The following is a 13,369-nucleotide window of genomic DNA, read 5'->3' as shown; positions in this document are numbered from 1 at the left end:
GTGGTTAACTGGTACATTACTGGTCTTACATTGCAGAGACTTGCGTCGTTTCGGACGATTTGGGTGTAACTTCTGTGCTCCCCTTTTCGTGCTCTGCTGCAGTTGTATTTTCTGTTATTTGAACAATCACACAATAAACTCAGAGCAGGATTACAAGACAGAACAATTTACATCAGAGCCTCTTTGCTGTGCTGCGTGGCCAGTAAGCCCATATTTAGAAAATTTTAAAATATTGTAAATCAGTCTAGCCCAGCTAGAACTGAGCGCTCATCCACATCATCTCCTCCCTGCTTGCACTATTGAAATGAATGGAAATTAGTGCTGCAACTCGAGTGTCTTTTAGGATAAGAAGTACAGGAATGTGTAGACTCAGTTTCAGTAAAAACTTAGAAGAGTTTATAATGGAAAAAAATACAGAAATTACTGGGGAACAACCTTTTCAATCGGTCACCCAATGAATCCCACTTTATTTCAAGTAGAGAAATGCTTGAGCAAAAGGAGCCTATAAAAAAATACAAAAACTAGGTCAAAGTGTGTGTCTGGGGGCGTTTTTCCCTTCACAACAGGGGAAAAGATGAGTAAGAATCCTACTGAATTAACACCCTGTGGGGTAAACACGACAATGAGAAAGGAGGAGCGGGACAGAGATTTAAAGCTCTATGGAGAATGATAATCGTTTCTATTCACTAGGGTTCTGCAGAATCTCATAGCAAGTCCTCTTGTAGTTGCACGGAATTAAGAAGAAGATCAAGTCATGGAATTAAACCTAGAACAGAATAATTTGAGCTCAATAATTTTTACTGGAATGGTACAGGAAGTGAAAACAGTTGGTTTACTTATAAACTACATCTACAATAGTCCATAGCTATATCTCAAACTACCCTCTGGCAAGGTGTGGCTGCTTTACAAGAGGGAAAACAAAAAACATCGTAGCTCACTCCCAGGCCGGGTCAGTTATGTAACAACAATTGTTCTGTTTTACATCTTGAGGAAGTCTGTTCCTTTTGTGAAATCTACAGTCCTGCGAATGATCAGCAGTCTTTACAGTACCTATGATTTCATTCATCCATAAGAGACCAATTACAGTCTTTAGTACACAACACAGACACATTCTTCCCGGTAACAACAGCTGACCGATGCACACATTTTATCTTTCACAGGATAAATATGGAAAGGAATAACTTGGAAAACTGCTGATAACTAAAGCAAAACTTCTTAAAGGAAAAGTAACTGGTGCACCAAGGTAATTGGCGCACCAATGGAGTCAATGTCAAGTTAGTATCTTTTACAGAATTATATGTAAACTCTTCAACGCTGGTACAAAAACAGATTTAAAGGCAGTGCACTCAACAAGGTTGGATTTTTGTTTTGTTCATATTATAATGAAAACAGGGCATTTAATAGAGACCTGGACATGAAAGATGACACAGGACAGAAAACAGGATGCATCACATTAAAGATGGATGAGTACCTCCTGTTTCAGTTCCACCCTCCAATCCTGGCTTCCCACCGAGCACATTAGCAGCAATGTTGTTCACCATGTTTAGGATGGCATCTGGAAAAAAACGTCAGTCACAAACAGTTTTATTTTCACTTTATTCCATAGGTCAAAATATCAGCCCTGGCTTTGCTAATACAAAGAAGAGATGGCACCAATTTACGTGTGCAAGGTGTAACATTTATGCTATTCAAACCCAAATCCATATTTCTGTGTCTGTGTGTGTTAAAGCAGGAGTATTCAATTAAAAGTCACGGAAGTCCGGTTATAAAAATTTCCTCTTCGTAAAAGGTCCGAACCCAAGTCGAGTTTGTGTCTTATAGCCCGCCCCTATATCCACATTATCATTTATTATCAATTTTCAATGCAGGTTATGTTTAAATTAGTGCACAGCTAGCTCTTTGACCTCACCATAAATAAAAGTAAACCCAGGCAAATAAATTTCAAACCTCTATGTTAGATTGAAGAACACACAAACCTCAGAATTAAAAATAAATAGAACTGAATAATCCTTTTTCTCCCAGCCTAAAGAACTGAAGGCCTCAACTTCAAGAAAAAAAACATTAACATGTTCAGAAAGCATGACTAAAAACTGGCTCTTTCAGGGGAAAAATGCAAACAGAACTTTCTTCACGAGAGAAAGGGGCATGTGGCCTGCCAGTAATCTACTTGTACACAAGGTTACTTGTGCAAAAGGTGTGCACAGAGCGCACCTTGACTGTTTTGGAAAGCTCCCACTGTTTCGCACAGCCCCCCTCTTTCAGGATTTCCACAGTCCCAACTATAAGGCAACAGAATGAAGAAAGACTTACTGGACTTATCAAACTAAAAGTCTTGAAAACATACGTTCTTCTATATGTTCTTCTGAGTGTGTTAATATCTTATTCTGTATTCAGTTTTCTATAGTAATGTAAACCCAAAACAAATGTAATAATTTGTTGATAGCAGCTATAGTGAAAAAGTATTGGGTGGCTTGTTATTTCATTTTTTGTGTGTGTATCTAATACTTAACGGTGATCTGCAAACAAAATGTAATCACGGCCTCGGCATAGTGTCTGTGGTGGAATTTGAAAAGATCAGTCGAGGCTCACAAACCCTCCATTGCGGCTGCACAAACAGTCCACCAGAGAGATGTCAGACATTGATCTCCAGCTATCAAAACTGATGAAGGTGGCACAACTGGCATTTTAGTTCAGGGGGGAAAATACCGCATTGGCTTACATTTTGGATAATCTTTGTTCCTAATTAAATAATCATTCAGAACCATTTGTTTTGGAATTTTCACCTCTACTCATGTTGCCTTTTTTCACAATGAATTTTTTTTGAAGATCCAACACAGTTCAGATTGAGACACAGTACAAGTAAGAAGAAATCAGAAGCAGGTCCAATACTTTTTCACATCACTGTAGCTTTAACTGACTTTGCCTTCTGTGTGCGTTTATGCATATACATACTTGTTGCTGAGCCAAGCAGGTTTTTAGAGGCCTTGTCTTCTGATGGTTGGTAGCCGGGGGGAAAGTCTGAAAAAAGTAAACACTGTCATTTAAAATTCTATACAAAATACTTCAAACACATTGAATAATAAAATTTTTAATGAGTACAGGAAACCCAAGAGGTCAGATGATGCTAAATGAAGTCAATATAATAGAGTTAAATCCTGAATGAACTATTTGGTAACCAAGATCACCGCTCTCTTTTCCTCTGCTGTTTTTGCAGCAATGATTTATCTTGCCATTACATCACCTTAGAACTGTGTTGATAGGTCCACTCATCTTATAGTAGTAGCAAAATAAAAAAAACAAAGTTTGTCTTTGATGTCCAAGAAAATTCAGTCTTATTTACCAAAGTCTTCATCCAGATAGTCCAGTCTCTCTGAAGGGTACTGGGACTCTGCTATCTCATCATACTCCTCCACCATGCTGGTACCAAACACCCTACACAACACCAACACACACACAGACTGTGTTACACACACAAAGATACAAAATAGCAGAAAAGTACAAGGTCTCCTATTACAAAGCACAATACATGGCATGAATTACGGAAAAAATATGCAATGAAAATGGAAACAATTGCAAGTCAGCGTTTTACATGTAGTCTTTGGTCTTTGGCAAACATGTGCAGGAATGTTTTATAAGCCCATTAAACGTTAACAGCAGGCTCCTTCAATGACCCTGACATGTCCTTCTACAAAGTAAAAGGCATGTCTACATTCTTACTTCATGTAGAAAACAGGCTTTTGTGTGGTCAAAAATAACAGCAGTGAAGAATAAATGTCCAGTTAGAACATTGAGGTGAACAAGTGAGACACACTCATTGAGAATGTGCAGCATTCTAAGAAGTCACATAAAAAATCTTATATAATCTGTTAGACCTAGTTCCCAAAACCCATTTATTTGAACTTTAACATGACATGAGATAAACAGACACAGAAGTTGTTTTTGGATTTAAAACACTGTAAAACCAAAGTCAAATGTTGGGTTTGTTGTTTCTGGCTGAAAGAAGCAGTGTTTTCTTTAAAGACAGACACAAACAATTTCCTCTCATTTACCAATATTTCTATTGCTATGAAAAAGATCCTTGTCCCTGTGAGGATATGTTGTTCTGCAGTGGATAAGACCATCATGCAAAGAAAAACATCACTTCATTGATTTTACCAGTGAATGTAATACTTGTACAGATAGACATCCAAAATCCTTGAGTTTCAATTACTTAAATTAATGAAAAGCCTTGGAATAAAAGATTAATATAAAAATCATTCACTATATTACCGGATGAGACTGAGGGGACAGAAGTGTTCTGATCCAAAGTGGGAGAGGAGTTCAACCTGCCGAGAAAATAGACACAATGAAAATATCATCCACAACTTTACTTTGGCCCCAGTACCAACAATGCATGTGCACCCAATCAATTTACCCATTCAACCACTATCCCACCAAAATAAATACAATTGCAAACCAATTAAAGTACAATTTGTGTGCATGCTCTAACTGATAGGTATTTTTCCCATGCTTTAAAGACGACGGTCTGCCAAAGCTCACCCATTTAAAGAAAAAAGCAACATTACCAGTGCATTAAAGAGCCCATTCTGACAGAGAGAAAATGGTACTAACCTTTACATACTTGATGAACATCTGATGAGGGAGGAAGGCACAAGAAGAAATACAAAAAGAGAAAAATCAGTGAAGACTGATTTAAGCTACACACAATGCAGGCATTTCCTTATAGTCAGGACTCTGAGACAAACTCCTGGTAGGAACACACTGGATGTTTGTCCTATAATAGAAAAAATGCTAGAAAGAAGTTTCTAAAATGCAGCCGTAAGGAAACACAAAGCAAACAGATGGACAGACAAACAGTAAGTTTTCATGAGACCGGTTGACAGATATAAAGGTGAAACATCCTAGATTAAGGTCGGTACGTGCAACAACGCATGAATCCCCGTGCGCAGCCATATGCAACATCCAGACACACAACACAAACGATCATTTTAACAAAGGCTCATACAGGGAAAATTTTGTGAGCAGCAGCGGAAACAGATACGTACTTATCACTTGAGACAGAAAACTTTTCAAATAAATGTAGTTCAGTGTTGTTCAATGCACAGCTGACTTACTTTCTGCATGATAAATGACTATGATAATGAATGACGCCTATCAAGACCAAATCCCTTAAAAGATGTAAAGTAGTGTGTAGTGTAAGTGTGAACAAGCTGGGCTTAGAAATGACTTCACAATCACATTTTCTTGCTCAAACCCAACGAACTAAAAAGGTCCAGAATTCACGTCAAATGTTTTAAATATTAAAATGACAGATTCACTGTAACTTTGCATTATTTGCGTCTGTCAAAAAAGACTCAAGAGTTATATAACCACATTGGCCCAAAGGAACATTTCTGTTGACATTACAATGACATGTCTATGTGAAAGGAACATCATCAACATAGAAGTCAAACAAAAAAGCTTCTTTTTCCAGTAAATGGGTCGGTTCTGAAAAGTATGTGTTTCAACATCACCAGTGGGCTTGATAACAGAGAGACTTCATGTTCTCGGGATATTTTTAGAGTGAATTAAATACAGCAGGTGCATATATCAGTATCAGATAATGGCCAAACTGAGTAATATCTAAAAAAAATCTAATATCCACTGTAAGCAGCATTTGGCCCACACTATAAACATCTCGCTACACCAGAAGATCCAGTACAAACAACCCGATAGTAATGCTTATCTACCCTTCAGTTCTTTATGAGTAAAGTTCTGTCAAGAACACACATCTTCGCAGTTGAGTTATGGCCAGTACTGTCAGGACCTTTTATGCTGAAGTCATAAAAGGTCCTCTGAGCTTACGGTACAATTTCAAAGACATGTATGTACGTGCATGTATACACTAATCACCCATAAAGTTAAAAATACTGAGAAAGCATGAATGAACCATTTTTAACTCCCTGCCGTTGAGCTACAAGTGTTCCATCTGAACAGTAGCGAAAGAAAATCGATTACCTTCACATATTTAGCATAAAGTTGCTCGTCCAGCGGGAAGCTCTGGACTGTGCGTGAATCATGAGCATGAAAAGTCCCAAGCTTTACCCACTTGTTGGTAGGATATCTGCAGATGGATGAGAAGAAACATAAGATGCATATGTCTAAGCAATAGAATGTACAAACAAAACAGTAGTATCTCAAAGGGTGTGTGCAAAGGCAACAGCGTTTCATGTGACAGGATGGCATGTCCCTCATTTCCAGAGGGTGGAATTTATGAGTTGCTGCTTGATGTGACACTGGAAATAAATGTTCTATCTTCCTAAAACATATTTAAAGAACATGTTTTGTTATAGCCTTGAACTAAAATGTAAAAGGCAACATGTTGTCAATTTTAATATTTACATAGATTATGATTCCACCATTAAATGAAACTGTCATAACCAATAGTACATATGAGACCATGGCAGAGAAATATGATGCTTGCAGGTTTCTGTGAATGTTTAATGTCCTGAAAAAGAGTTCCAAGCACGGCTACTGGCCAGCTCCTATCCTTCAAAGACTTACATCAATGCATGCAATTCTCCCCAGTTAATTAAGTAATTAATAGATCGAGCAAGGACGGTTGCTTGTCATAAACTCAACAGATGCCTATGAGAACACCTTGGCTTAATTTACAGGAAATAAAGTGAGTGTACCTGTCACTGATGGACACCAAGAAGTCTTTCGGCGTTGACGAGAAAAGCTCGAAGTTAGCAATGTCTAGCTGTTTGACCTGAATCGGCTCACAGAGCTCAATGACAAACCTGGAGAGAGATGATGAACATTTATAAAGCTGCATATGCTGTACTGTTCAACATGAATTGTGCACCCGTAGTGCATTGTAGCACTCACCAGATTTTGGTGCTACAAGGATTTAGCATGTACAGATCCATGTTCTCCATGAGAATAGATGACATGCTCTAAAAAAGAAACCGAGAAAATTAGCATTTACCATCATCATTGCCAGGTGTTGAGTTCAACTGTTTACCTCGTCAGCAATCCATAAATATTCATAATCTAAGACTTGACATCGGTCCTCTATGACTGCTTTAACACTTATGTATAAGTTGAATAGCATGTGTCATCATCAGCACATTTATAATGACATCTATATCTTTAGCAGCAGCTGTACATGTTTCTAGGCAACAGGGGATGGGGTGATGTATATCGAACCTTGGCCTCACTGTTGGCAGAGAGTATCTTGGCACCACACTCATCAGACGCATAATTATTGAAATTTTTCTGGACCTTCTTCACTGGATGGGGGCAACCGTTGGTGACCGAGGAGAGAGACTGACCTGGAAAGATTTGGAGAGTTAATTTTTTGTTTTTGTTTTATATGCTCATTTTAATCCCTGAAGATAAATCAGTGGCAAAATCTAGTTAGTTGAATTGAATGATGTAAATATATACAGTATGTAGTGTGTACAGGCCCTGAACACACAAACACACACAGAGGGGGCCTGCACGCATGCAGGGGGAGGTAGAGTGACGAGCAGCTCCTTCATGGTGCGCGCAAATGAGCAACTTGTAAGGGGGACGGCCTTGATCAAGGGTGCCTCGGCAGTGCTCCAGAGGTGAACTGACACCTTCCACTGTCAGCTCACACTCCGGGTGTTTTCTTTTTTTGGCGGGAGCGGGAATCGAACTGCCGATCTGGGAACATTGGGCGACCTGCTCTACCGCCCGCTCTACCACTGAGCCACTGCCCCCCCATTAGGCCAATTACAGATGCTACTAAAGAGCCTGAGAGGAACAAGTACAGAAGTTATGTAACACCCATAAACACACGCTCAGTTGACCACTGCACATGGCGTGCAGTGGCATAAAGATAGAGCAAAGAGCGAGACGGTAAGAGAAACATGCAGAAAACAAGGAAGAAAGAACACAGGATGTAGGCAATGCACAAAACCTAGTGTTAAGCAGAACCAACACACTGATACTACAACTGACAGTTTGAGTCCTCTATTGTCTACAGAAGCAAAGCTTTAAGCAGCACTTGGATCTGTGTCACAAATGAGATTAACATCATCAGGGTATGTTTGAGCTGTCCAGCCTAGGAAGCCTAACGAAGCCTCTGGTTAAGAACACATTCATCTGTGCACATGTCTCTGAACGTGTTCTTTAACAACAATATGCACTCACTTTTCTCTTTCTCCACCTCCATGACTTTCTTCTTCCACTCATCAAAGGTGGGAATGTCTTCTTTGCTGGGTACTGACGGATCTGTCTCCCTTGCAGCACTGGTTTCCCCTTCCTGAAAAACACAGACAGGTATATCACACGCAAAGTGGCAGTCAACTTACATCTTTATATGCTTTATCTGCACATGCATTGGGCAATGCTGTAAATTAATCTAAACTTCCTAAATAAGATTAAGAAGAGTATATGGATCCTGGTTTCTGTGATCCACTACATTTTGTGTGCTCTGACCAGCAACTAAAACACACACACATGATGTGGGCTTGAAAAATAAAACAGCTCATGGTAGCCAACTTGCCCCTGGACACTGATGCATTGAGATGCGGTGAGCTATGAGTAATATTTCCATGGGTTATATAAGCTCCCTTTTGGACCGAACAAGAGAGTCTGAGCCTTAACATCCACCAACTCAGACGGCCTCTTATGTAAAAGCCCCAACAACCCTGGCAAGAGTCGTTAGTAACCACATACAGATTAGTCTGCAGATCTTGGCCTCAAAACAATAGAATACTGTACAAACACATTTACCCTAAGAGTAAATGAATACTTCCAGATACAATCGTCTTTCACCGACCTTCAAATGTGACAAAAATATCAGAAAGTAAACTGACTCAACATCTGCCTCTTGCAATATTCAAAATCCCTTTATGAATATCCAGCCACGGGTGAACTGATGATTGGTCATGCAACAAACAGCATCTCTGGAACTCCTACTTTAACCTTGAACTCACAGGTCTGATTTTTCATCACCTCGCTGAACCAAGAATAAAATTTTCCAGCATGATAGCCACAACACTGATATTCAACTGACAAAGATTCCTGTCAGTTTTCAGGCTGCATTGAAACTATGGATATTACTAAATTAAACAACTCTGGATGCTGTCATTCATTTGAAAAATGTGTTTCTCTTTTGACAAGCCAGAAATAGAAATGAACCAAAATGTGCTGACCTTCTGCTCAGGGTGGTGCCGGGAGAAGTTTCCCTCCTGGTCCAAATCAAACTGCCCATCCTCAATCTCCTGCAGCTGTTGCTGTTCTTGTTGTTCCTGGTCCACATGACCAGATGAAGTCCAGTCCTCCACTTCAGGGTCAGAGCGGTGGTTCTGGTCTGTCAGCTGGTCGTCTATGCCAGCCTCATCCACTCTGTATCACAGGTAAAGGACCAAAGAGGTGGAGAAGGAGAAGGATGGGAAGGAACAAACAAACAAAGCAACAGAGAGGGGAGAAAAGAACAAATTATTTGGAATTGTAACTTGGCAAGTAATACGAGATGAAACATAAAAAATATTTGGTTAATTTGAAAGCATTAACAGTCCTTGGTTGTGAGCAGGCATAACAACGGAAAGGAAATTAAAAATAAAAAGCAGAAGCAAGTGGAGAACAAGGCCAGCGGTCGATGGCTGTGCACAGCAGAGAGGTGTAGCTCATGACTTCATTACCTGGCTCTGTGCTTTGATTGTTTTCTGGGGGGTAGAAACTCACCTGAGCAGCAGGCTGCCAAAAGGGGAGTTTTCACAGGTTGCCAGTTTGGGGGGGATGACCCCGCACTGTGAATGAGAGTGCTCATCAAAGACAAAGTTGTCTACTGGGAGTTCATCTCCTGCACTGACAACCCGCACTGCACTGAGGGAAAGAAAGGACACGGTGTTTACCACACCTCCATAAACTAGGGAGTGTAGAGAGAGAGGAAGAGTGAGACGAGGAAGGGAACGAGGAAGAGGGGATAAACGACACAAAAGGGGCGAGATAGAGAGAGAAAAGGTAAGAGCTAGAGTGAAGAAAGAAAGATGGACAAAGGGGATGGTTGGGCAGTGGATGGTCACTTCTTCAGATGTCCTGATGATGACTGCTACTCTGAGTTGAAATCAATCATTTCTTCAAGGTTCAGCGTGGGAATCCTCCTGTTCAATCTCAGACAAGTTCCACATCCACACTGGCAACTGTCCTCAAACTTCCAGTGAAAGTCCACTTGATAGAATGTCATGAACCATTCCATGTGACCGGCCACAAGTTCCATGAAAACTGACTTTGAAAGCTTCTCTTTCGGCATGTGACCAGTCATTGACAGTGGTTAAATTTTTAAAAAAGTGAAGTAAAGCAAAACACTAAAAGAATAAAACAAAAACATCGAAAAAAAATGTGCAACATGTGGCATGACAGTGTGAGCAAAGGGAAACTGCTTTACCCTTTGACACTTCTACTGGGTTGTCGTTGGCTTCAACCATCACCAGAGGTACATGGCTTGTAATTTTGCCTTCTCTGTGGTTATAGCCAACTTCTGACACAGAAACCATGTCTCTCAAATGAGGAAGTGGATCTGAACTTACCCTGCGTGGGTCTGGCAAGCGCTCTCTGAGGTAGGTGTGTTTTCAGCATCATCTGAGGATGTGGCGGGATGAAGATCCAAACTTGAGTGTGCAGCAGGGGCGTCACTAGGGAACTCTAGTGAGGGTGGGGCGTCTGAGGGTATGTGGGCCTCAACTGGAGCTGATTCTGTAGCGGGGGGCACAGGGACTTCCTGGTTGCTGTCCTTAGTGTCAGTCTTAGGGTCCAGATCTGTCTGAGGGTCTGGGTCTGGTTCTGACTCAGGAGCAGCAGATGCAGCATCAGACTCTGGGTCAGGCTTGGTCTCCTTCACCTCAACTTCCTGAGCATTCACAGTCTGGTGAGACAGAATGATTAATTACAATTTAAAGAGAATCCACCAACAAGCATCCTTACAGAATATCTCCATTAATTAATTAAAACAGATTCATAAATGTGTACAAAATGAAAAGCTAATGAATATGTATAAAATCTGAAATTTCCTCACTCGACATGTTATTTATATCCAACTTATTTAAGGATTGAAATCATGTGGGTTATTCTGCTTTAATAATTTGAATTTTGTCAAAATTGCCCAGCCCCAGCATGGACAGCATTTCAAAATGAATAGATGGCATTACTGTACTTTACCTTTTCTTCACTTGCATTGTCTATTTCCAGCTTCTCATGTGACGTCGTCTCTGCCTCTAGTTCTATACCGTACGATGTGTGTGTTTTCCATTCGTCCAACACCTTGAAGAAAAAAGTATTTCAAAACAAGAGCTCCAAATGTTAACAAAGCAGTGATGATCAAAAGCCTTTAAAATATAGCTTCAGGAGATTTATTTACTTTTTATTTTGTTTATTTTTTGAATCTCAGTTTATGGAAAAAGACTGCCAGTGGAAAGAATGTCTGCTTTTACTCTCCTGCTGCATCTCATTTGAGGAATCCCTACTTGTGGTCCAGAAACAAATAAATGTTTAAAACAAGGACCTGCTTCCCAAATCATCACCCCTCAGAAAACAACATTCAGCCACTGGGGCTGTGTATTGGGGGCTGTGTATTGGGAAAACTTGGTGGACTTTGAACCCTAACTGGACAGGCCTGTCCAGTTAGGGTTTAAAGTCACCTCGATGACCTGTATATATAAAGCAATGTCTGTTGATGACAATGTGAAATTGTTTTTCATTATAGATCTTCCCAGCACAGTTTCAATAATTTAGAGGCATGATTAATCAACCAATGCCTGATGTTGTTTTCAATAACGCCCGTCTTGGAGGGAGATAAAATTACGCAATACCCTGACCGTACCACCATCAGCTGACTCACTTCTTTAGCCAAGACCTTCCCGATTATTCTGACCAATCTCTAGCCAATCATTAACATTTCACTACAACCAGTGAGTGTAATAATATGCTCACCCTTCTACGGCCAATTCAATGTTTAGTGACAGAACAATCCATCCATCCATGTTTGCACTTTCTGTAACTTATACCAGCAGCTCAGATTCTTTTCTCTTGTGTTATAATTAGAAAATAATGTCCAAGTAGTGTGGATGAATCCTTAAAAACAATTTAGTAGATGCTACAAGGATAATATGATGTTATTTATCAAACGTGTATTTATTATAGTACTGTTTATGAAATCCCTGCTTGATGGACTTCCTGGTTTCCAAACATGGAAAGGCACCCAACTAACGCACCTTGTGTTGTATGGAGTCCTGCTCCTTCTCCTGCTCCTGCCCTTCAGGGTTTCTGTCCCCAGCTGACTGACCTGGGCTCTGCTCTGAAGAAGACACATGTTGAATAGGGTACCTGAAACACAAACAGGGAAATTATGTCAGTACAATGCAAAGTTATTCTGATCATCTCCAATGAGGAACATGGAAATCAGGGAAATCTACACCAGTGACTGTGGATGTATTTTCAAAAGTTTCATTCAAATTACTATCATTTAAACCCTGAATGAACATGTTAACTTCCATCATGAGGAATGAAAATTAGAGAAAACTGCAGAAACATTAAGGGGACCTCTTGTGTTTGAAAGACAGGGGTGCTTACTCAAGCTTTCTTAGCGATGCATTTGACAAATGTCTTCCTTTGAATCAGTTGACTCCAATCTCATTATTCTTCCAGTTTATACTGTTTAGCAGGTGCTAGAATATGTCTGAAATTCTTTTCAGTGCCAACTGTATGTCAACTTAATTTTGAATATTCAGACTTGTAATGGGTGTAATTTCAGGTGTACATGTAAATGCAGGTGAGAATAACAGAAAAAGCTAGTTGTCCTGGACCTGCAGAGTGCTCAAAGGCAACAAGCTCACAGGAGGAGGTGGAGGAGACTGGACAGCAGGCTGACCCAGGTTATCTCCACTAACACTCAGTACTATATAATTTTTAAAAAAAAGGAGCAAATTTCAATGTACAACGTCTAAGAAAGATAAAGATCATTAAAAATCACAATAGAATTATCAGTCATGTCTGTTGTAGAGTCAATCAGATTTGTATTTTTTCTTGGTTTCATATTAGACCTACTAAGGAGACACATTTTGAGTTGTTTGTCTCGGTCTCCTCTTTTTTTGCTATGGAGTGCAGCACTGATGAGAGTGTGGAAAATATAGTGGAATAGAAACAAAAGCGAATTATTAGAAAACAGATGAGCAAGGAGACACAAGACAGAAAGTTTGTTCTCCACCAGTTAACAAATCCTTGGTGAAGCTTGTTCCTTCTATGATGCCAACAGTGTAACTCACCTATAAACTATCCACGCTCAACTTATTCAACCTTACAGACTGCTCTAAAGCTATTACAGTACACATCAAGTACAAACCCTGTTCAACTAAAA

General features: G+C 39.9%; 1 protein-coding gene across 3 annotated transcripts in view; it reads right to left on the bottom strand.

The window, feature by feature from the left end:
• The window catches only part of suco (SUN domain containing ossification factor), a 36,120-nt gene that overhangs the window by 7,729 nt on the left and 15,022 nt on the right, over nucleotides 1-13,369 (bottom strand). For 2 of the 3 annotated variants that reach the window (XM_068319152.1, XM_068319153.1), the window contains exons 2-17: nucleotides 12,228-12,339; nucleotides 11,176-11,277; nucleotides 10,548-10,882; nucleotides 9,703-9,843; nucleotides 9,171-9,363; nucleotides 8,164-8,275; nucleotides 7,192-7,316; nucleotides 6,871-6,938; nucleotides 6,675-6,782; nucleotides 5,998-6,103; nucleotides 4,612-4,632; nucleotides 4,270-4,325; nucleotides 3,341-3,432; nucleotides 2,953-3,018; nucleotides 1,472-1,555; nucleotides 30-111 (exon numbers count right to left, since the gene is read on the bottom strand). In XM_068319152.1, coding sequence (XP_068175253.1) covers nucleotides 30-111; nucleotides 1,472-1,555; nucleotides 2,953-3,018; nucleotides 3,341-3,432; nucleotides 4,270-4,325; nucleotides 4,612-4,632; nucleotides 5,998-6,103; nucleotides 6,675-6,782; nucleotides 6,871-6,938; nucleotides 7,192-7,316; nucleotides 8,164-8,275; nucleotides 9,171-9,363; nucleotides 9,703-9,843; nucleotides 10,548-10,882; nucleotides 11,176-11,277; nucleotides 12,228-12,339 — 1,803 coding nt within the window. The remainder of the gene's footprint in view (nucleotides 1-29; nucleotides 112-1,471; nucleotides 1,556-2,952; nucleotides 3,019-3,340; nucleotides 3,433-4,269; nucleotides 4,326-4,611; nucleotides 4,633-5,997; nucleotides 6,104-6,674; nucleotides 6,783-6,870; nucleotides 6,939-7,191; nucleotides 7,317-8,163; nucleotides 8,276-9,170; nucleotides 9,364-9,702; nucleotides 9,844-10,547; nucleotides 10,883-11,175; nucleotides 11,278-12,227; nucleotides 12,340-13,369) is intronic. The other variant, XM_068319154.1, reaches the window with a different exon arrangement.

Source organism: Antennarius striatus, chromosome 7 (assembly GCF_040054535.1).
Source record: "Antennarius striatus isolate MH-2024 chromosome 7, ASM4005453v1, whole genome shotgun sequence".
Lineage (NCBI taxonomy): Eukaryota > Metazoa > Chordata > Actinopteri > Lophiiformes > Antennariidae > Antennarius > Antennarius striatus.
This window is presented reverse-complemented; position numbering and strand designations above follow the sequence as displayed.